This window comes from Lasiosphaeria miniovina (assembly GCF_030549165.1).
Source record: "Lasiosphaeria miniovina strain SMH2392-1A chromosome Unknown B0T26scaffold_2, whole genome shotgun sequence".
Lineage (NCBI taxonomy): Eukaryota > Fungi > Ascomycota > Sordariomycetes > Sordariales > Lasiosphaeriaceae > Lasiosphaeria > Lasiosphaeria miniovina.
This window is the reverse complement of record NW_026848221.1, coordinates 5,381,730-5,403,668: the sequence shown is the minus strand read 5'-3', so window position 1 is coordinate 5,403,668 and position 21,939 is coordinate 5,381,730. Positions and strand designations below refer to the sequence as shown.

The following is a 21,939-nucleotide window of genomic DNA, read 5'->3' as shown; positions in this document are numbered from 1 at the left end:
GGCACCGAGAAATACCACGCTGGCCGAGAGAAGGCAGGACCCCCCCATGCTCATGCCCGTCTGAAAACGATGGGTGCACCAAAGCGCTGGCGGTGTGACGGCCATGTCTCTGTTCCCCTCTTGGATGGATGGTAATTTCCCAAGCAGGAAATCTTCGAGACTTCCGCCGAACACTTCCCGTGTTTCTCGACAGGAGCGCCCAGACGGGGGCGTCGCCAGGCCAGGCCAACTAGCACTGTCGCCTTGATTGGGGGTAACAGCACACTGCAACATCAAATCACATCACCAGGCGGCCGGTTTAAGCTTCAGTGCGGGCTGGCGGGGTCGATCTCCAGCATCGCATCCCATCCCATCCAGCCCGGGCTGGGGTTAATTAGTTCTAGTGGCCGTTTCGAGCCCCAGACGAACTGCGCTGAGGTTTAATCATACCATACTCGGCGACATAAGGTATCTACTGTACAGAGTACATACAAGCTTGTATCGAGCAGCACCTTGCTTGCACTGCAACATAACGTAACGGCCGTGGCGTAATTTAGTGGGACCCAGAACTCTAGGGGCAGGTGCTGGGAGCCGGCCGAGATGAAGCCGGGACTACGGGTAGCCAACCAGACGCCGGAGCCGACTTTGCTTTTACTCTTCCGTCCGTTAACATGCAGAGACGCAGACTTGCAACAACAAAAAAGGCATCTCTCTTCGAAACCGTGACCGAGTATCGGCCGAAATTGAACAGTCGTCTTCTTCATGCTTTACAAACACAATCATCACGCCCCATCAAATAGAAGAATGGCAATCGATAATCACAACCCAAGAGCTAACGGTGATACCGTGCGCCAAGACTTCAGAAACGGTATGTTTACTGGAATCATGCCCAAGGTTAAGCCACCACAGACAAAAAAGGGGGCAGGGTTCCCCGCTACAAGCAGCCGGGTCTAGCTCTCCATCTTCCTCGACAAGAGTTGAACAACGTGGAGAGATGCATGCACGCATATTAGATATGCATTGTGAGGTTTCAACATGCCACTTAGAATTCTGCCAACTGGGGGGAGAGTGGGCTGCGGCAGATGCCAAAAGTGTCCAATGCGGTCTGGCTTAGCCGCTAATAGGTTAGACAAAAGGCCCGAGGTAACGAAAAAAAGGGGGGCACTTATTCTTTCGAAAAGGAGAAGTGTATTTGGACTCCGTAGTCTACACCGTCCGCTATGTCACGACAACCATAAACAAGATAGCAGAGAAAATATCACTACCTCAGCCAACAGTAGTGCCGTTCAATAATTAATCCCTGCAATCACGTACGGACACACCACGCACACATCATGCACGTCAACGACCGTAACGTCCCTAGCAGCCCATCTCTCCTTGCATCTGGAAATCTGCCTCCCTCTCTCTGGATTTGATGACGGCAGCCACACACCCAGCACCATCACTATCACTCCCGCCCCAATGATGCACCACCGCCCCAAGAGCTCGGGACGGATTAGGTAGGTAGTAGCAGGGACATATAGAGCCGGAAGCCGGGGGAGGGGAGAAGTATGGAGAAGAACCGAGTAAACTGTCAGGTTCTGTCCTTTTGTTTAGTTTTCTTGCCTGCTTGCTAGCTAAACCCGATATCCGCAGTACGTGCATGCATGCGGTATGTAGGTAAGGTATGTGCGTGCGACAAACAGCCCAAGGTCCACCCGCCGACCCGAAAGAAAACATACACACACGCGAGAGAACCGATGCCCCCCCTATACTCCCATCCGCATACTCAAATCGTAGAAGACCAGAAACTATACACCATAGCTTGCCCGCTGACCCGCCCACCCAATGCATTAATCTATTACCAGTCTGTTCATAATATCCGTTTGTTAAACTAACATGAGAAAATTTGGACGAAAAAAGAAAAGAAAAAAAAAGACGAAGGAAAGACACGTAAAAAGGGACATGTCATTTATCGGTAGATATGTGTGTATATGTATGATATAGTATATGATAACACGCGTACCATGAGCGCCAGTGCCGTCCCCCTATTCCACAAGTAGACCCAGGAACATAGTAAAAAAGAAAAAAATAAAAGGAGAAATAAAGGAAGAAATAAAACAGGGGAGGTTGGCGACAACCCAGCCTGGGCCATCCCAAGAGTGAAATGGGGGGTAAGAAGCGAAGATAAGTAATAAACAAAGAAAAGGGAAAAGAATGTTGTTTCCAAAATGTCAGTGGTATCTCGCCCGCCTCTTGTATTCATTAACCGAACTTGGTTGGTTCCCCCTTTCCCCAGGTTTTGTGTTTCGAGGTAACAAAGGAATAATAGGATTAGAAGAAGAGGTAAGTAGAAGATAAACAAGAGCCAGGCCCTCGCGCCTCGCTCGTTCAACGTGGAGAAAGAAAAAAAAAGAAAACCGGCCAGAGCCGAACAAGAAACAGAAGAAAAAAAAGTTGGTATACCAACGGTAGCAGTGATATAATAACACAGGTAACCCCCAGAAGAAATATTGTGTCAAGCACACAAGGGAAGTGAGAAAGTAATTTGGGTATTTAGTCCTTGAACAAGCAGGGCTGGAAAAAAGTAGAAGAGAACAGACAAAGGTAAAAGATGAGAAGAAAAAGAGTATTTGCATTTCATAATATAGTCATCGAACCCCGTCACCTTTAACAGTAGCAGTAAAGAGAAAAAAAAGGGACACCACGCGAGCGCCAAAAAAAGACGGTTCTTTTCCTTTCCCTACCGCTGCTTCGCCCCATTTCCCATTTGTTTACTGGCTGTGGTGTGTGCGCTCGTATGTGCGCGTGGGTGAAAATATTCTCGTGATATGTAGGAGTATTCCCATTTTTTTTTCTTTTCTTGTTTATCTTGATAATGCTTCATTCAATCACGTCGTGCTGCCGTAGGCGCCCGATCCCGTGTTGTTGGATGTAGACGACGGCCCCGTGAAGCTGGGTTTGCGCTTCATGCCCAAGGGGTCCTGCGAGTAATCGTCCGAGCGTTCCCCCCCGGAGTTCTGGCTCTGGGAGCCGCCGCCTATCCCCAATGGGCCGCCGACAAAGGAGTCTCTCATAGGCGTGCGGGAGTTTGAGTTGGACATGCTGGCCTGGAATGCAAAGTCGTTGGGAGGCGCGATGGGCGCGCTCATTTGGGGCATTGAGTAATCGGCCCCCGACGACCTGAAGCCCGGCGTTCTCGGCAGCGAAAAGTCGACCGGGGCCGTGAGCGGTGCCGATGGGAAGCTCGCTGTATATGTGGAGGAGACGCCGCCAAGCTGCGTCGAGGACGTTGTTCGAGGGCCTGGCGAATGCGCCGTGGATGGATGGCCGCCCGACCCTACGGCTGACCGAAATTGCGTGCGCAGGTCAAGGCTCATGGGTAAAGAGGCAGAGGCGGCCCTCATGCGTGACCCCCGTTGTTGGTTCGCCTGTAAGCTCGACGATTGGAAGTTTGGGTAGTTCATGTGGGTGGGTGACTGGACGGTAGAGCCTGCACAGAAGTCCTCGTGTTAGATCTCGGTTCCCTTCTCCGACAAGAGCTGCGACCTACCTGAATAGTTGCTCGAGTCGTAGCCACGGAGCCCACCTGCCGAACCATTGTTCATCTGGTCCTGCTGATACAGACCCTGTGGCTGTCCGCCCATTTGAGGCGAACCGCTTCCGCCATGGTATGTTGTGTAATCGATGGAGCCGTCCTTCCAAGACATGCTTGACCGCAGAGGCGACTGGAGGGTATCGGAGCGGGACCTGTTCATCGTCTCGCGGAGCTGCAGGGGTTGTAGAGGCCGTATTTGCTGTCGTGAATGGTGGCTGTGCATCTGCATGCCCGTGTCGATACTGCTTTGCCGCGCGAATGGATTTGATGTCCTCCCTCCCGAACTCAGCGGCGTCGGCGAAAGGTGGCTCGAGTAGTAGCGATCGTTTGACGACGGCGACATGGGCGACAGAATGTCGGGTGTGCTGAGAGTGGCTGACGGGTTGAAGCCGATGCTGCCGAAGGCCGGGCTGAGACCTGTCGGCGAGAGATGGTCGTCGCCCTCGGGCCGCCGCACATCGACCATGAGCGGCCGCATCATGTGGTCCGAATACGGGCCACCGCCAAAGTCCACCGGTGACGTAATTGGTGTCCCAAGCCCGTGAACTGCGCCGTATGGAGAATGCAGCGCTTGCACATTGTCAAAGTCTTCTGGTACGGCTCTCATCTTCATCATGCGGTCGCGATCGTCGACGGTCAGGCGCTTGATCTTGGCTCGCCTACCTCATCGTTAGCAATCCGCATATCCCCGTGGCCCGACCCAGCCCTACTTACCTATTTTGAAACCACACTTGCACCTGTCGAGGGCTTAGTCCTGGAATCTCTCGTGACAGCCGCTCCCGATGCGCCGCGTCTGGGTGTGGCTGCTTTGAGAACTCGCTCATAAGGAATCTGGTTTGCTGGTGGGTAAGTCTAGGGAGGTCAGCCATTGTTCGTCGCCTGCCAACCGAATGTCTTCATTACCTGAAGCGCTTCATCTTCCGTCGCTGCGCAGTCCTTTCGGCGGCAGTTTGGGGTTGGGCTGGCGCCTCGCCCTCGGGCTCTCCTTCGACCATCTCCTCGTCATCCAAGACGTCTTCATCTTCCTCTTTGACAGCGGTCTGCGCATCGTTGGCTGAGTGGCTCGTGGGACCCTCGGGTCCTTGGCTTGCCGAAGACACGGAGCTCAGCGGATTGGACCCGAGCGACATGCCTGGCGTCTCGGTTGAGGCCAGTGACTCTTCGTGCACGGAATCGGATGACTTTTGGGCGTAGTGATCTCCCTGGCTCCCTGGATGCTCTGGAATAGGAGACTGCTGTTTGGGCTGCCGCAGTCCTAGAGGGTCCAACCGATTCCCCAAAGGCGAGTGCTCTTGTTTCGGTGCCTCCATGTCCAAGTGGTTGCTCGACGCAGCCACGGAGCGTGGCTGCGCTTGGGAGTCGGCATTGTCCGTCGAGCCCGTCACATGTTCGTATGGCTGCGAGAATATGTTGTTGTCTCCTGGCGGGAGGAACGAGTACTGCCCCTGCCAGTCTGACTGCGTCACAGAATCGAAGTTGTTCGACATGCGTAAACTGTCCGCGGACTTGTGGAAGGTGGTCTCAAACTTGCTGATAGACCAAGGACTCTGCTCCGTAGCGCTCTGCCTGGAAACGAGCATTGGAATTGGCGGTCGGTCTTTGGTCAGATAAAAAGTCTTTCGTCTGTTCTGGTCGGAGGGGGAACAGCCACTCGCCCTAGCTGCGCAATCGTCTGTTTCTGAACCAAAAGAGGGGGGGCAAAGCGAGCGAGAGTGCGAAGAGCTCCGCGGCGAGAGAAGATCAGAGGACGCAAAAGTACATCACAGACGGCAACTCCAGATAAACAGGCTTCTACCTTTAGAGCTCCGAATCTGGGTCGTGGTGATCTCCTACAACCCAAGACTGGTTAGGGCTGGAGCACGCCGAAGAAAGGAGCCGTCGTTCAGAGCCGTGGTCAATGGTTCGGGAGGTTGTCTTTGCCCACTCCCCCAGGTTTTTCCGAAGATCAAACCAGAAAACAGCGTTGCAGAGGACAGGGAAGAGGAGGATCGAGTGCAAGTTATTTGGGTCGATGTGCGGTGCTGCGAACTGGAGGACCAGGCCCGCCAGTTAAAACGAAGATCAGACGCAGCTGCCGTGTGGTTGTCAAGGTGGTAAAATCGCCAGGTTGGGATATTAGCCCACTGATCTACCAGCAGTGTTGGGCGAGCTCGTCCTTTTTCAACCGTCGATGGGTCTGGTTTGATGACTGCGTAAAGGTCGGCAAGAAGAGGAGGGGTTTTCTGAACCTCACGACCCCCAAGACAGGAGCATGTCTTGTATAAATCTGAAGGGTGACAAATGATCCTTGGCGGGGGGGCTGCTATACCTCGACAAATACTCCTGGGGTGGACTGGGTCGGGGAGCTATGGGGGTTTGGAGGGATCCCCGTGGGCGTAATAAGGCCGTCTTCCAACACCCTGCCCTTAGGCAGGAAAAGAGGTAGACTTAATACCGGCGGAGGGCCACAAATCTACGCGGAGAAATGTCGACGCAGCATCCGAATACAAAGACAGGGTCTGCACGGGCGACCGTAACAGTCGATGGCAGCAGCTCTAGAAGATCGGGGGTACCTGGTACCTGACAGAGGACGGAGGGTATAACGGCAGTAGTCTTGGGACCTTGTCTGAGGCTTCCTCGATTAGAGGCAAGCCGCAAGTTAAGACGACTGGTGTAATAATACCGGGTCCCCAAAGCATGGAACAACTGAGCCACACCGTTTTTCGTGCAGCCGTCTCTCCCTCTCTGGCGAAGCGTTGACAGGGTTATATCGAGAGACCTGGATTATAGAACTGTCGGCTGAATGGGTAATGCCGTGCCAGGAGGGCGATGGAACCAACAAGGGTGCCCGCCAACGACACGACGTTTAAAAGGCAGGCTGAAAACGGACGGTCAAAACGGCCACGCCAAGTTGGGCGAGCAACCTACCTAAGCTTGGAGGGCGGCCAGACATACGAAGGGGAAAGGCTGCGGCAAGTGCTGTTGTCGCCCGGCATAGGGTTGCGAGGACGCACACATGCATGGAGCTGGACATGACGAGAGGTAGGCAGGAGCACGTCGAGCCAATGAGGCCCAAGCAAACATCCGACACCCACCGAGACGAGACAAGGTCGTTCAACCGCGGGCTGCGGGCGAGTACTTGGAGGACACAGCAAGAGCATCCCAGGCTTCCCTGTAGGGAGTCTGTGATCTCGCTGTCTTACTGTGCAGCGCTGGCGCAGATGCAACCGGCTGGGGTCGCCGGAGCCAGCGTTGCCAGAACGGCACAGTACGAGGAGGCCAGGAGGCCACTCGCACTCGCACGGCAGCGGCAGCAGCAGCAGCAGCAACATACAACAGTAGCAGAAGAATTAGAAGCGCGAACATGTACAGTTAGGAATGCGGCGCATGGCATCTCGGCTGGAACATTTGCGGGCGGCTGATTGGACCTTCACCACATTAGCTCTGCGCCTTCTTGACGGGAGAAAGCATGGCCGTTGTCGAGCTCTCTCCTAGCTCAGGCCAATGGACGGGCATCCACGGCCCAAGTTAGGGGTGTGTGATGCTTGGTCCTTGGTCTGCGGGGAGAGCATGTCGAGAACGGAGGTGGGGGAGGCGAGCATTGAGGCGTGAGTCCAGGGGGCAGATGCAAATCCGGTCACGCAGCCACAAAAAAAAAGGAACACTCCGGCACGTAAAGAGCGCTGTGAGGGCCGGTTGCTCCCAGAGGACCTCGCAGCGACTGATAGAGAGTGGCTGAAAACGGGAACTCTAGATGGGGATGGTGGTGCGGGAGGTGGGGAGGAAAGGATTTGTGTTAAGGTCAACCCTGGCAGCTCTGGGGTGGATGGGGGCGGCAAGGGGGGATGGATGGGCAGATCACTGACGAGCAGATCTTTCTTCGTTGCCGACATCTCATTCAAGGCAAGGCTTGATGGGGGTAGGCAGGGCCTTGGTGTGTGCAGCGTGCATTCTGTATGTGTAGTGTGTATGCATGCATACACCACATACGGAATACATACCTACTCATAGACATCCATCCAGACATGTGGGCAGGACAGGACAGGACAGAGCAGGCGGGGGGGGGGTGTTGTATGGGGTCTAGGCCTTGTATGTCTGTACAGTACCAAGCTCTAAACTCGGCGCCTCGCCACCATGGAGATTTTAGCCTGGGGAATGGGAGGTAGTCGGTCCTGCATCAAACGACTTTGCAGGCTTTTCAACTTGGCGGATTCACTGCTATGCAGCAGAACTAGGTCTAGGGCAGATGGACTGGTCGGACGGGCTTGGTCTGAACCGCGCGCGCCCTACTCCTGCTGGGCGCTGGCGGCCAAGGAAATAAACCAGCGGCCTCACCGCCCGCGGAGCAAGCGGCGCTGTGCCGTTCCATGCCTCAGGACAATTCTAATGCCTCAAAAAGTCGAACAGACTAGGAAAGCAGCAGCAGCAGCAGCAGCAGCAGCAGCAGCGGAGGCGGCGGCGGAGGAGTGTGTGACCAAGACTAGATTCAACGCGGACACGGCAATTGTCTCGTCCGCCCTGCCGCACCAGCGCCGTCTCCTGTCTGTCGTGTTCCCCACGACAGTCAATGCCGGCGCGCGAGCGACGGCTGAAATTCGGATTCGGCCAGGGCGTCCGGGGAACGCAAGCTATGTCATTGCAGAAACAGGGACCGACCGATGAGTTGGGCGTACGTAGGAGAAAAGCTTGTGGGAAGCTGCGCCGAACTACCGTAGGCTGATTTGGTGTGCCCAGGAGTGCTGTCTGGTCGTGGTGGGGTTTGGTGCTACTGTGCGATGGGAAATACAGGAGGATTGTGGCAAGCAAGGTGTCGTGCAGCTCGAGCGTTGCATTGAGCAAAGCGACGACGACAGTGAGAGGTGTGTGTGTCGCGCCAAAGACGACACATCTTAGGTAAGGCGGGGCAGGTAGTTGACAAGTTCTAAAGTTGAACGTTGAAGGAAGAAGCTTCCATGTCGAACCTTAGCGTGCCCATTCTCCTTCCTGCGTGATCGGTGCTGTGCTGTAATGTATGTATGTCATACATACAATACATACCTTCATTTGCAGGTAGGCGGGCAGGTATTCACACATTGTCCATAATGCTCTGCAAGGATGCATTCATAGGTACCTCGGCCTGCCCCAATAACACGGGCTGTTGTGTATGACCGGATTGCGTTTATATACATTCCGTAATAATCCGAACGAAGGCTATTCTCGGCTCCTCCACATCTCAAGTCGGGGCGGCCGCGCCGCGCCTCTGAAAGAGTCGGCAGGCTGGCAGCAGGGGTGTCGCGCCGACGGTTTCAGCAGGGGCATGGGTCGCTGGGGAGGCGGCCAGATGGTGCATGCATCAAGAGGGGAAAGTGAGATGGGAGACGCGAGATGGGAGACCGGGAGATGGGGGCCAGACAACCGAGACGGGCAGAACAACAGCCATGCGACCCGTCGTCCCAACGGCTGGGCTCGCTGGGGACCAAACATGGAGAGCTTCCACCCACTCCCAGGGGCCAGCACACGAGATCTCGCCTGAGCCTCCTTCTAGGCGTCTTCTACCGTCGCGCGATCGGAAACTCGTGCAAGGGTGCTGAAATTTCGGCAGGCAGTCAAGTCGCGATCCGCAAAGTGCCAAATCGGCCATCGCCAGGGTCTATGAGCGAATGGGCAGCGCTGGCTGGGGTGGCCAGGCTAGGCTAGGGACTTGTGCATCCTCCAATCTCTCCCTCTTGGGACCGGAGCTGGCTCCATGGGAGCGGCTCAATTAGTGTAGACCCTTCCTGCTGGCTACGCTGGGAGTCGTGGATCCTAGGATGACACGAGTTCAAAAGGAACGCCTACTAGCGTTAGTTAGGTAAGGCCACTAGTCATTAGCCAGTAGCCCACGGATGGCAGCTGGGGAGTCAGATGGTAGTAGGTAGTTGGGCTGGTTGCATCTGTGTCAGGACAACCAACCAGCCAACATTGGGAACAGAGATTCACCATCCAGCAACTCAAGGTATGTATGTATGTTTATCCTGTCTGTTCATTACGGTAGGCGTTGCAGCCCGGTTTATTAGAGGGGATAGTGACTGAACCCCTTGTAAAGCGACTGTGATGGCAGTCGGTGGCTTTGAGAGACGCCGTGTCACAGTGGCTTGCCGCTTGAATGACTGGGCAGACTGGCCAGCCAAGGAAGGTCGCAGCCGGACAGCCTTGACCCAAATCTGCTGCGCTACGCTACGAGGAAAGAGCGAGCCCAGACTGCATCCATTGGGCAGGATTCGTGTCGATTTGTCAAGCCGCCAGGTTCCTGCGTAAAAGGAGATGATGGAAACATGCAAACATCTCGAAGGCCTGCCGGGTTGGCATCGCTAGACTGACGGGAGTTATGGTTGTTCATTGGGTTCAGATTGCAGGGGTTTTCAGATGTCAAGAAGTGGACGTGAGGTGATAGGCTGGCCGCTTCCTTCTCTGAGCACACCTTACATTCTACTTACTACTCTGGCTCACCTGGTTACACCAGCCCCACAATGCGGAAAGAGCGAGCCGGCCACTCCAGAGGCTCAGAAGTTTCCCATGGCCGGCAGATGCTCAAATTTTCACGACTGAAGATGACCTAAGCTAGCTTCCATTTGGTTTTCCTTCTAGGAGGCTCTGTAAAGAAAAGGGTTCTACGGAGTACGCCGATGGTAGGTAACGGCACTGCAGTGGGAAGCAATTGGAGTACAGCTACAATATGTAAATGCAATGGCATGTAATGTATGTATAACACCTAAAGGTACGAATGACGGAGAGTTTAATAGTATCTATAGATGATAACCTCTTTCGAAAACCTGGAAGCTTGTGTCCCCGATAAGCAAATGATGCGGCGCCCCCCAGTTCTGGGCTAGACCTTATCTGCAATAATCTAGGTACACCATTACACAGTAGTAACCTTGAAGCCTACCAACAGACACCCCGGCAAGCATTCGGTAGTTGAAAGGAGTATTACATACGGATATAGAAGCGATATCCATATGTGCCGAGCATTCGTATTCGTACATAATTCGTGGACATGGACAGTCCGATAGCGATACATCAATACTGAACGGATCTTGTGATTCGTAGGTCTTGCGCGGGCCCTAATATTCAGATGCTCTTGGAATATCCTTACATGCCCGAGCTCTTCAAATGTCTGCTTGAACAAGCAACTGGGAACGAGATAGGTATGTACACACGAAGGTAATTACTCCGTATATGCATGGCAGCTACCCGTGGGATTAAGGACCACATGCTGCCCGCCTAGTGATGGCATTTCCCAGATCTGCAAGCACTATGCTGCCAAACGGCGGTGCGTTTGCAAAGTTTCCAATTTCCGAGAAACATAAGCACAAAGAAATGGGCGAAAACAGCTCTACCACAGAACTTAGGACGCCCAAGTGCGCCCGAGCAAGTTCTATTGTTGTTTCGTCGCATTCACTACTAACATCTGACGCAGCATGCGTGCTCCCACTGACCAAAAAGGTCGCCATTGTCGAGAGCGACCCTGGACGCCCTGGACGCATTAGGCCGGGTGCCAGAGCGGGGGCGTCGGGTGGCTTCGGTGCGATTCGTCGGCCCGCTCGCACCCTCCAATTGCCCTGCCCTGCCATCCAACGACGGCTCGGGGCTCCATCCCGTTGTGCCATTACCTATCCTCTGACGCTTGCGCGAAGTGTCGAACCGGGAATTTACACATCCAAACACACGAATTACCTGATTACGATTGCGCCGATCCCTCCGTCTCCCCTGCCGTCATAGGACTCTGCTGTACAGTACATGTACGGTCCTGCAGCGGTGCTGTGGGTGGCGGTGTTGCCAACTGTAGACAGGCTGTGAAAAGTCCCGCCGCCCCCGGCAGTGGGAGGCGCCCAGGGTCGTGGCTAGCCGGGTGCCTTGCGTTGCAACCACAACAAACCTCCACGACGCCCACTCGACGCCCACTCATGCTAGCCTCAACCGTCATCAACACAATTTTTGAGTGGCTTGCGCCTTCTGTCCACATCGTCCAAACAAGCCCCCACCTCCTACCCGCCCGATGCCGCCGCCGTAGCACAGTTTCCACCCTCGGCCCCCCCAGAAACCGCTTCAATGATGACTGGGCAAGAGGTGCCGAAGACCAAAAAAAACACGAAAAAAAAATCTTGGCTCACTCGTGCGTGCATCGTGCGTGCGCCTTTTCTATCTTTAGAGAACACGCAGCGGTTCGAACACCAGAGCTTCTGTATACCTACGTTTATCTTTGCAACGTTTTGATGCACCTCAGACAACCTATGCTGCCACGACTCGGAATTTGAGAAAAGGCCTTTGGCTTTTGGGTGCTATTCTGAGCCTGTCTCGGGTTGCACGACGGGGCCGACTGGCGCTGCTTGTTCAGGTGTTTAGACAGTTTTGTCCTCGTCGGTCCCGACGGCGCCCATGGTCGCCCAGCTTGGGGGTGCTGGCTTGCTGGGGGAGGGGAGGGGGGGGATTGCTTCCAGGGTAAAGAAAACGGTCGTCGTTCCGATCTGGCTGCAGGCGCCTGGATCGATCGCCCGCGTAAGGCTGAACAAATCTTGCCAGCCCGGCCGGGGCAGGGCAGTCTGAGACGAGGAGCGTCTGGCGGCTCTCGCCTGACTCCCGGCATTTCCCACCTGGGACTAAGGTCAGAGTTTATTCTTTGCATCTCGTGTCGCTCTCGTGTCGCGACGTCGTTGCTTGACGACGCTCTCTCGCTCAATCTTTCCTCCACCACTCAACTCTCACGCGCGCTGCCTCCATCCCATTCCGCTCACCTCATCCGTGAAAACAGCCCCATGCCGAGACGCTACCCTGCTGGGGCCAGGCCCGTCCTCTTTTGTTGCGCCATTTGAGCCACTGCCAGTGCATTGATTCAGCCGGCGCAATTTTAGGATGCTTCCGGGACACGCGCAATCTCTCTCACGCACGCACACGTAGACACACGCAGACACACACACACGCACACCTGCACACTGCCTACACACTGGGAGCTTGCGCCTCCCGTGCCTTCAACTTCCGGTGACAGAGTGCGCTGCAACGGCTCTCGCAAGCTACCTTGGCATTTCGCGACCGAAAGCTGGCCCAGTCATGCTGAGTGCAGTTGTCGGGCTGGTCGTCGCAGTCCAGCGTGGAGTGGCACCAAACACCAAACTTGTCGCGCAATCATGATTTGAGGTTCTGGGCTGCGCGTGTCTGCATGGGAGGGGGGACCCGCGGCGAGAACCTTGTGCGAGCACCTGGAATCCAGGAACCCTGGAGCTGGAGTTGGAGCTTTCTAATTGAACATGCAGCAATCCGCTTCATAACGTCGCCATTGTCCAATGGCTGGGAATTCCAGCCCTCACACAGCGCACCCCCCGCGAGCCCAGCACGAGGGAAGGGGAACGGCACTAGATTCGGGCAATTCAAAAGTCATCAATTCAATATTGGCGGCCCGTAGTTTGGGAATAGGGCAGGCCTTGACCTCAAGGCTACAGTCCAAGTCCCGACACACCCAACCCTCCGAGCCCCAAGCTTCCAGGCTCTAAATTCTGAGCTCCTACTAGCTTCAAACTCACTTGCTTCCCGTCCTTCTTTTGCCCATTGGATGGTGTACTATCATCTGGTCTCGCCGCCGCCCGGCGTCTACTTGAAGCATATGTGCCAGCTTCTCATTTAGTACTCCGTACCGCACACCTCGGCGGGCTGTCACCAAGTGCCTGTCGCTGGGCGTCTGCCTATCTATTCCGTATGCCCAAGTCTAGACTGAGAGAGACGCAGGTTGGCGACAGCGCCGCTGTGTGGATAGCGCCGGCCGCTGCCCGTCTTTCGCTATGCGATTCGATCCGTTTTCCGAGTTTTGCCAGTTGGCCGAGCTGTTTCTCAATCGCACTGATCAGGTATCCCCGGGCGATCAGTCTCTTCCGGGCAGAACGCATGGGTCTGCTGCCTCTCTTTCTCCTTTTCCCGCATTTTCCCACATTCAGCAGCTCATGCGACGGGTCGATGAAAATGGTAGCTCCCGTCGTCGCCGGCGTGAGTGGGCCGAAATTTGCTCTCCTCTGCGCGTTTGACACACGGCCGAGCATCAGACGGAGACCATCCAATGTCCGCTGGCTGGAGATCCGGCCTTCCGAGTGGAACCTACCTGGGCCAAACACAACCACAACCACCATCACCAGCACCATCAGCGTGACTTGGACAAATGTCGCTGCCGTGTAATTGTGTGCTTCCTTTATGTTTCTGTCAGTCGCGCTGCTATCAGCTAGGGCGTGCGCAGCAGTCGTACCGTCATAGTGCGGGACCGGGACCTTCCGCAATGTTTGGCCGCTCTTGACCAACCAAATGGCGCCCATGTTCTGAACGTGGAACATGCCACAGGTGTTGTTTTGCGTGTTATGTTACGTGGTGCGCGCCGCGACGGCAGGTCGACACGCACGCTGGGCCAAGGCTGTCCGACTACTCGGCCCTGTGTCAGCGAGGCCAGTCTGTTGCGCCGGTACAGTACGCTCTCCATGTTCTGGCTAATGAAGCCCACCATTCAGGACGTGGCGGATAAACCCTTCCAGCCACTGGGCATCCTTCATCACCTCAAGCTCAATCTAAATCGGCGGATTGTCAAGTACACACACGCTTAGGCCGGCCTGCCTGCTCAGTCGCCAACTCGCCCTCGCCCACCACGGGGTCTGCCAGCTCGGCGCGCCAGGCATCATATTAATATCAACCCGTGTGGATTGCATGGCGCGAGACTCCAGGTTGGGCGACTCTACGCGTCCATTCGCCAGCAGGCTCAGCACATCCAAGCACCTTTGAGCACTGCGCAGTGACAACCTCGCACACAATTGCCCTCCGCTCACAAGCACCGTCTGGCACCTCAGCGCCGAAGGTGCTTAACCGACCTTGCTTTCCTCCCAAGAGACGTGTGACACAAGGCTTGAACAGCAGATCGAGCTATCTACCATCATTTACGAGTGCATCGCACCTTCCCTTCGGGGCATGGTTGCCGGACTTCACTCGTGTCTTATCACCGGGAATCAGGCTGTGATATTGGCCATGGCGGGCTCACACCCTCCTCAATGGTTAGTATTGAACCGACGCTTTCTTGTGATGCTAAGGTCTAACGAGCCCGACCTCACGTGCAGCTCACTAACCCGCGTTTGTACTGTATTGCGCCGTGTCGTGCGGCAGAGTGAACGAAAGAACGACGCATCCGCGAGCCCTTACAGTATCTGGTCTGCATGAACGGCGTCAGGGCACGTGGAGTCCCAGCATCCCGTCCCCGTATCCCGTCACAGTCACCTGTTTAGCCGTTGTCAGTATCCTCCCAGCCTCTCCTTGCGCCGAGAGACGCGGGCGAGCCTGTGATGTGACCTCTCACCATGTGTTCAGCGGTGCTACGACGACCCTTATCTCGATTACGTGCTACTGACGACTGCTGCATCTTAACCCTCACGATTCAAGGTACGAGAGGCATTGTCTGTCGCTAGGAGGTGTAAATCGTGTCCGAAAGACTCTGAGTTGGCGAGTACATGGTCATTACACGGTATGGACTTGAGGACAATGTCACCCCCTTGCCCTGCCACTGAGTAGGGAGCAAAAATCGTATTCGGCTTTTGTTGTCCCAGAGTGGCGAGACAGCCACGATCTACGCCACAATTCGAATCGCTGTCTTGCTTTAGCTCGACAATACCTAGGACCGCTGGGGGTCAGAACAGGAACCTCAACACCATAGGGCCCTGCCGCGCATCGTTCAGGCTGTAGCTTCGTCACCATGCCTATTCCATCTCTAGATATCCCATTGTACATCCGCCCGCCTCCGGATTCCGGACAGTTTCGATCTCTATTCTTAGGGATTCTCTTCGGCTCTCTACTAGACATGACACCGCAGCTGACCTTGAGCATCCGGCGGGTAAATGGGAGGCGAAAGCCCTAGCCCATCCCGATGACGGCATGCCGTTATTCGTCGGCCTGCGGGAGTCAAGCCTCCTAGTTTTGTACTGCTCGGTCAGCCACAGTCCTGATAGCCGGTGAGTCCATAGGTCCATACCGTTTTGTTGTCAGTGACCCCAGCTTTCACCTGTCTCCCCATTTTTGTCTTCCCCTCACGAACCTTGACCCAAGTTTCCGTATCCCTCGTCTTAGCAGAGCTGGTGTGGCAGGACACTGGCGAATGGGGATGCCATGTTGCTGAACAAGACATGCCGCCCCGCGTCTTCCTTGCATAGCACAGAGCTCCGGCGCAGGAACGAGGTGCGTCACTTGCCGCTTTTGGCATGCTTGATGAGCCGGGTTGCTTCCGTAGAAGCGGGCATGTTTGGAAACTCCCTCTGCTGCCTCCTGTCCAATCCGCGTGCAGCGCTCCCCGTTAGCTGCTGGGTTCTAAGCTCGCTCGCAACTCTGTGCCTGGGTGTCTTTCTCCGTTTCAGGAAACAAGCTCTTCCTCGTTCCGTGGAGCAGGCGGGGGCCAAGGGAGCTCGGGAGCTCGGTGTCATTGCGGATCACATCCGAGAGCTTGCCGTCTGTCATGGCCACTGCACGTGTAGACTTGTACACCGCGTTGCAATGCTGGTTTGTACCTGCAACTTTGATCCGACTCTGTTCCTGACTCAGTGCCCATTATACCCCTATATCCCGGATCCCAGCACCTCGTTATCCTCCACTTCACCTCTCTTGGTCTGTTTATCTTCCGAACCACGCCGGCCATGTCCCTCGGCGACAGCAGGTGCGAAATCTCGTCTGACACGTTACACAGCTGTTTTGGTGTCCCCGGCCACCCCAGATCGGACGCGTGCAGGTTATACTGCGAAGCTCTATATCTCTCCCCATCGATCCCGTCTGAACCCCCAAAATGGCCCTCCCGACTGCGGCCGCGGCCGTCGCCTGCGCGCACCACTTCCTCGCTTGCACCAGTCAAGGCCCTCTGGTTAATGAAAGCATATTAATTGCTGGTTCGTGCTCTCGTGTCAGGTATGGAGAAGCCTGACAAATTTAGCGACGGGACTGCACCTGCTGCAGGCGCGGCTGCTTCTTTCTTTCTTCCATTCTCGCGCGTCCCTGGTCCTGGTTCGTTTCTTTATGCGCCTTGTGCCTGTGCCTGGCCTGGCCCGCGGCATCACTCGCGGCTCAAGTCATCTACTCGCGTGCCTAGAGCACGCCGCGAAGCGGTCGGGCTGGCCTCAGACTTGCCGAGAGAACGAGATGCCACAGCTCCAATTCTTGATTTTGAGAGGATTTGACACGCATGGACCGTGTCCAAGTATGGACGACACCAAGAAGGGGAGAAACCGACGATGCGAGGACCACACCACCTCCAACACCACCCGTACGGGGATAGGTTGCCCGGAAGCTGACCGGGACGGTTATGGGTGGGTCGGAAATATGGTCATGAGGTACGCGGAGGGGGGGAACTTTGTCCTTGTTCGTTCACGCTCCCGCCCCCTCTTTTCCCCCCTTCTTGGATTCCTGTCCCTGATTCTTTCCCCCACGGGGGCTGCTTGGCCGAGGTTTGAAGGAAATTGAAAGACATGCCCTGTCTTGCGCGTCGCGGGGCGGGACGGAATGCTGTGTTAGGTACGGGCGAGTCAGCCTGCGGCATCTCGCCCTGGAGTGGCTGAGGCCCTGACCTCACCTGACCTCCGGAACCGTTGGAAACGGGCATCTAGACGCTGAGCTAGCAGTAACCCTGTTCGAGTCTCTGTGCCTCGATACTTGGACGCATTGCTCCGTATGCCGGAAGCTCACCATGCGTATACCATATGTATTTACACTCGCGCCGCGAGAGAGTGGGTAACATGACAGAAAGACGTGGACGACACACTAAGAACTCACCAGACCAAAAGGGGGGGCAACTGAGTCCCGTAGCTAAACCGCGTACAACGCCTACTGAGGCTGCTGTCGAAGGACACTATTCTCTAAACCTTGCGACGGGGTGGCTTCGAAAGCCCGTGTCATATAACGATAGCAAACGTTGTAGGCAGGGCGTGTCGTCGCCATCCCGGAAGCATCCATAGATGTACTTGATGCCTCTGAAACCGCTCAGAATACAAGTACCCAGTTAGACAAACGCCCATCGACGACATGACTACAATTCAGCTTCGTCGTGGAGAAGCAAGGCAAGAAAGAGGAAACCAGATTAGCGAGCTGTAGATAGATAGATTCCACATTCACCCATCAATCGCATCACATCCCCGCAATCCGGCAGCCTCGGTCGCAGCCAGTCAAACCTGGTGCAGAACTTGTGGTCGATATACATATATACACGTAGATGTCGGGAATCTGCTTTTTTAATCTCCAATAGATGGCAACAGAGTGGTAAAAAGCTTCTCTCGGGAAAAGAAGAAAAAGTGGTCTGCGCTCCCGGGGATTTTAGATAGGATGCTTGATTGCTTGATTGCTTGCTCGATGGAAGAGGGAAAAAATATTGCAATAATTTAATAAACGAAAAGTAGATTGGGCGCGGGGTGAGTGGTGGTGTGTGTCGTAGCTATATGTGTGGGGGAGGGGGAGAGGAAAGGTTTGTTTTGTTTGAACCCTCCCCCGCGCTGTTCGACAACCCCTATTTCGAGACACGAATAACACGACTGCTTCCCTTTTTATTTCCACCACCATATCGCGCATGCGTATGCAACTTGGTTTCGGACTGGTTAGATGTCGACCAAGTTCTTACAACGCATTTATTAGATATGTTTTGAAATGATAACATGTGTGCGAAATAAAAATATCTAGAGGAACGGTTCGCTACCGCTCTAACGACTCGCCACAACAACACGAGCAAAAAATGACAAAAAGAAGCACAAAAAAACACACAACACCAGGGATTCGCTGGTAGTCACTAACCCAACTACTTGTATAGCCCTTTTAAGCTTGGATGCACGATTCACGGAGCTGTGTATCGATTCGCTAGTGAGCGTGGCCGTGATTGGCGCCGTAGAGACTAGACCGGCGAGGAAGACAAAAATGGTCTCTAAACAAACTAGGGTAAGATATACTGTAACTTCTTATAAGTAGCGGGGTTTTTCTCTTCTCTCCTTAGCTAGCACGTTATATTAATGGATGGTGGCTCGCCCCCTTTCATTATACGGAGGGTGCTTGGCCTCTGCATTTCACTTGAACTTTCGAGGAAAGCCGCGCCCTTTTGCGACAATAGTCCAAAATCCCTGGCCCAGGCGTACAGCCTACATTTACCTTAGCTACACGATATGAACTTTTTCTACCTGATAGAGCTTCTTTTCTGTTTGTGACATCGAGGAACCCGGAGATGAAGCCGCTTAAAAACCGTGTCATATCGGTACTAAAGGAGGGGCTTGTGCTGTCAGTGGAGCTTGCGTTCGACTATCACCTTGACTGCAGAAGTTCTTAGTTGTTAACTAGGTAATTCTCGCTACCTGCCAAGTTGTGTATAAAATCCCGAACGGTACCGGGCTGAGCATAACGCTTTGCTAAATATGACAAAATATGTGTTGAATCGTCTCAATTATCATCAGTAGTATGTCGCCTTCGTGTATTTTGTAGCAAAAGATAGCCCCCTCTTCAGATGCGAGTGGAAATTTAGAAGACCACCCGGCGTCTGTGGTTTAAAGTCATTATTTGAGCGTGAACTCGGGGTCGTAGGGCTCCTGGGATTGTCTTCTGGGCTTGTAGGTCTTCGATTCGACCTCAGAGAGCCGAGAAAACGCAGAGTCTTGGACTCCAGCTGCCCAGGCGAGCGGGCGAGCTGCCACCGAGCCACCCTTGAAGCCAGCGCGCGGTCGTCCAAGCTATTCTTGCCCCTGCGGCGTCCGTCCTGGCTGCTCGTGGCTCCACCGCGGGCGAGCAGAAAGTCGACAATCTGCTTGTTAGCCGTCTCGTGACAGCACAGCGGCGCGTCGCCCAGCGCCGGGCTGAACCGATACGCGCCGGTGGCCGTGTCCAGCAGCGAGGCGCACTGCGCTGGTGCTGGGGCCGGCGATATGTGATCCAGGTAGGGGAGCAGCTGGCAGCGGACGGCAAAGTCCAGAAACGAGTCGCTCCGGCGGCTGCCAGACACGGTGGACGCCTAGTGTAGGCCGCCGACCTCGGCGGTGCCCCAGAAGCGCTGCAGAAAACACCGGCCTTGCGAGTCGGGCGCCAGACTCAGCTGCGTTCCCGTCCGGTCCATTTCCACTAGCAGGCAGGCTTAGAAGTTGGCGTCTGCTCGCCCGGCCTCGGTCGAGTACTCGGTGCACCATATGAGGTGGTCTCAGAAGCCGCCCTCGGCGCAGTCAAAGTTTTCTGGCGTTAAAGTCTTCATCAAGAGGAGATATGCGCGGGCAAGACATATTGGCGGGCAGAAGGAGCTTAGTGTTGCTGCAGTGATCTTTTGCTAGATATCGGATCCATGGAGCCAGTCTTTGACGGTGCGTTGGAGCTACTCGACCCGCACGCAGTTCGGCGGAATAATGGGCAGCAGGTGGCGAAACCTCCGGTAGTTTGGCTTGAGCTCGATCTTGGGCTTGATCTTGGGATTGGGCTTCGGGGTGCTCGTCACCCGTCTCCTCATGGATCATTAGAGGCTGCTGACTCGCCCTGCTAGCCTCGAGGAGTCTCTTGCAGCACGCGTTCAAGCGTCTCTTCATTGTCAGCAGCCTATATTGTCGTTCATTTGGCGTTATGGCCCCGACCTGCCGGCGGAATCCAGCGTCTGGTCTTCCTCGTTGGCGAATGACATGCAGAGAAGAGTCGGCTTACGTTTGGCTGCGCGGAATATTTGAAAAATATTACTGGCGCGGACAAAGTAACGGGGTTCAAGGTTGTCCAGCATGGTGGCAAAGAGGTTCTCAAGTTCGGCTGGGATCTCGTCAAGGCGCCGCTGCAGGTCTTCTGGCCTGTCGCCATTCGCGAGACCCTCCATCAGGGACCTACCCACTAGCACCACCCACAGAAAGATTCCCGAGGCCTTGATTGTGACCTGGCGCACGATTTTGGAGTAAAAGTCAGGATCCACCTCAAACAGCTCTGGGAAGGCCGGATGCTTCCAAAAGTGAATGTTGACGTAGCTGGAGATGTCTGGCCGTGTCATGTCCTCGAGCCTCAGGCCTGGATTCCGTCCGTAGGCGTCCTCAAAGACAACTAACGGGCGGCTGGAGACACAAAGCCTTACGTTGAGAAGACTGCCAAGCATGTTCAACAACTCGACGAGGTCTTGGCTCGAGCTATCGAATTCGTCCAACCCGTCGACGAGGAAGAAGTAGTTGGCGTCCTGGACCTCAAACACTCGTCAAAAAAGATGTGGAAGGCGTCGACAAGATCGGACCAAGTCCAAGGCTTGCCGTAGCCTGTTGACAGGGCAAAGGCATCCCACAGAGAGGGCTGTTCAAACGCCGGGAGGTGGATGTTCTGTCGCTGCTCCAGGCACTGGCAGAGCAGCGACCGAATGATGCCCTGCTTGGAAATTTGGATAGCGGTGCCTGAATTCTAGAAAAAGAGGGACGCACGTATCAGATGCTTGGGAGAGCTCCACTGGGAGAGAAGCTCCGCGGTGCGAGGATCTTCGTAGATGAACTTGAGCAGCGTCGACTTTCCCGAGCCTGCCTTTCCGGCAATGTAATAGATGCCATGGCCGTGGAGTAGCCAGTCCCGGAAGGTCGTTTCCTTGGCATTGGGCGGGACGACAAGGTCGGGGTCGAGGTCGGGGCCCGGCTGGAATATCCACTCAAAGGTGTTGGCATAAGCCCTGGGGACCCGAGCCTCTCTCTCGTTGATCTCGGGAAAGCGCAGATGGTCCGTGAGCTTGCCAATGAGTCCCGATATCACTAGGGTCGAGCTCTAGTCGCCGCCTATCCGGAAATTTGGAGTCCGTAGGCCCCGGCTCTCGACCATGCGCCGTGTATTTGCATCGATGGCTTCTGCCAGATTGAACTCCCATTGGCCATTATGCTCTACTCTGGGGGGAGACTGCAGGGACGAGACTGGCTTTGGCGGGATCGATGTTGGTGGCATGGCTACAGCGGCGGGAAGGGTTATGTAGGTGTAAGTCTAGGAAAAGGGGCTTATCTGGCTGCGAGGCAACAAGTTCAAGGTCAAGCAGGTGGCCTTTGTCGGCAGTTGTGGGGCCGCGGTAGACGCGCAGGACTCTGGACAAAAGCTTGCTGCTAAAGTCGACGAACTGGACTGCTGTAGCAGCCACAGCAAAGGCAGAAAACGGCTCCATGGCGCGGGGTTTCACGACAGTTCGATCCAAACAGAATATCCGTATTTCTCATCTGAAATGGCATATTGCGTTGTGAAAAATCCCGCGACGCGCAGCCTTGCAAGGCAGCGGAGCGTGCAAGGCTAGCTAATACCTAAAATTGAGCTGGCGCTGGTCTTCAGTGGTCTACAGTTGTAGACAGCTCAGTGGAGTCCGGAACTCGCTATCGCTAGCACCTGGCATCCTCTCACGCTGTCCGGACATGATGGTTCAGCGATTTTTATATCGCTTCTGTATCTACAAG

At 55.0% G+C, this 21,939-nt stretch overlaps 5 protein-coding genes across 5 annotated transcripts; 1 reads left to right on the top strand and 4 right to left on the bottom strand.

Annotated features, from left to right (window-relative positions):
* Positions 1-2,024: 2,024 nt before the first annotated feature.
* Positions 2,025-2,723, bottom strand: B0T26DRAFT_167469 (uncharacterized protein). The gene has a single exon (XM_060433541.1). The coding sequence runs from the start codon at positions 2,595-2,597 to the stop codon at positions 2,193-2,195; it is 405 nt and encodes a 134-aa protein (XP_060301205.1). The 5' UTR covers positions 2,598-2,723; the 3' UTR covers positions 2,025-2,192.
* Positions 2,724-2,849: 126 nt separating this feature from the next.
* Positions 2,850-5,136, bottom strand: B0T26DRAFT_638200 (uncharacterized protein; the record flags this gene model as incomplete). The annotated part of the gene is made up of 4 exons (XM_060437013.1): positions 2,850-3,451; positions 3,512-4,215; positions 4,271-4,408; positions 4,460-5,136. 4 exons carry the CDS (start codon positions 5,134-5,136, stop codon positions 2,850-2,852), a joined length of 2,121 nt encoding a protein of 706 aa, XP_060301204.1.
* Positions 5,137-13,088: 7,952 nt separating this feature from the next.
* Positions 13,089-14,257, bottom strand: B0T26DRAFT_167442 (uncharacterized protein). Its single transcript, XM_060433540.1, has 2 exons — positions 13,779-14,257; positions 13,089-13,722 (listed from the first exon to the last, which is right to left on the bottom strand). Exons 1-2 carry the CDS (start codon positions 14,028-14,030, stop codon positions 13,228-13,230), a joined length of 747 nt encoding a protein of 248 aa, XP_060301203.1. The 5' UTR covers positions 14,031-14,257; the 3' UTR covers positions 13,089-13,227.
* A 1,274-nt stretch (positions 14,258-15,531) lies between these two features.
* On the top strand, positions 15,532-16,831 carry B0T26DRAFT_167393 (uncharacterized protein). The gene has a single exon (XM_060433539.1). It carries the CDS (start codon positions 15,671-15,673, stop codon positions 16,415-16,417), a length of 747 nt encoding a protein of 248 aa, XP_060301202.1. The 5' UTR covers positions 15,532-15,670; the 3' UTR covers positions 16,418-16,831.
* Positions 16,832-19,874: 3,043 nt separating this feature from the next.
* On the bottom strand, positions 19,875-21,656 carry B0T26DRAFT_748580 (uncharacterized protein; the record flags this gene model as incomplete). The annotated part of the gene is made up of 4 exons (XM_060444982.1): positions 19,875-20,001; positions 20,128-20,719; positions 20,941-21,271; positions 21,516-21,656. 4 exons carry the CDS (start codon positions 21,654-21,656, stop codon positions 19,875-19,877), a joined length of 1,191 nt encoding a protein of 396 aa, XP_060301201.1.
* Between the last annotated feature and the right edge of the window lie 283 nt (positions 21,657-21,939).

What these genes read in the sequence shown, in the direction of transcription:
- B0T26DRAFT_167442 (XM_060433540.1), bottom strand. Translation starts at nt 14,030, where the DNA reads ATGGTGGGCTTCATTAGCCAGAACATGGAGAGCGTACTGTACCGGCGC. An exon ending in CCCGGTCCCGCACTATGACG is followed by an intron (nt 13,723 to 13,778) that starts GTACGACTGCTG and finishes AGAAACATAAAG; the next exon opens with GAAGCACACAATTACACGGC.
- B0T26DRAFT_167393 (XM_060433539.1), top strand. Translation starts at nt 15,671, where the DNA reads ATGTTGCTGAACAAGACATGCCGCCCCGCGTCTTCCTTGCATAGCACA.
- B0T26DRAFT_167469 (XM_060433541.1), bottom strand. Translation starts at nt 2,597, where the DNA reads ATGCAAATACTCTTTTTCTTCTCATCTTTTACCTTTGTCTGTTCTCTT.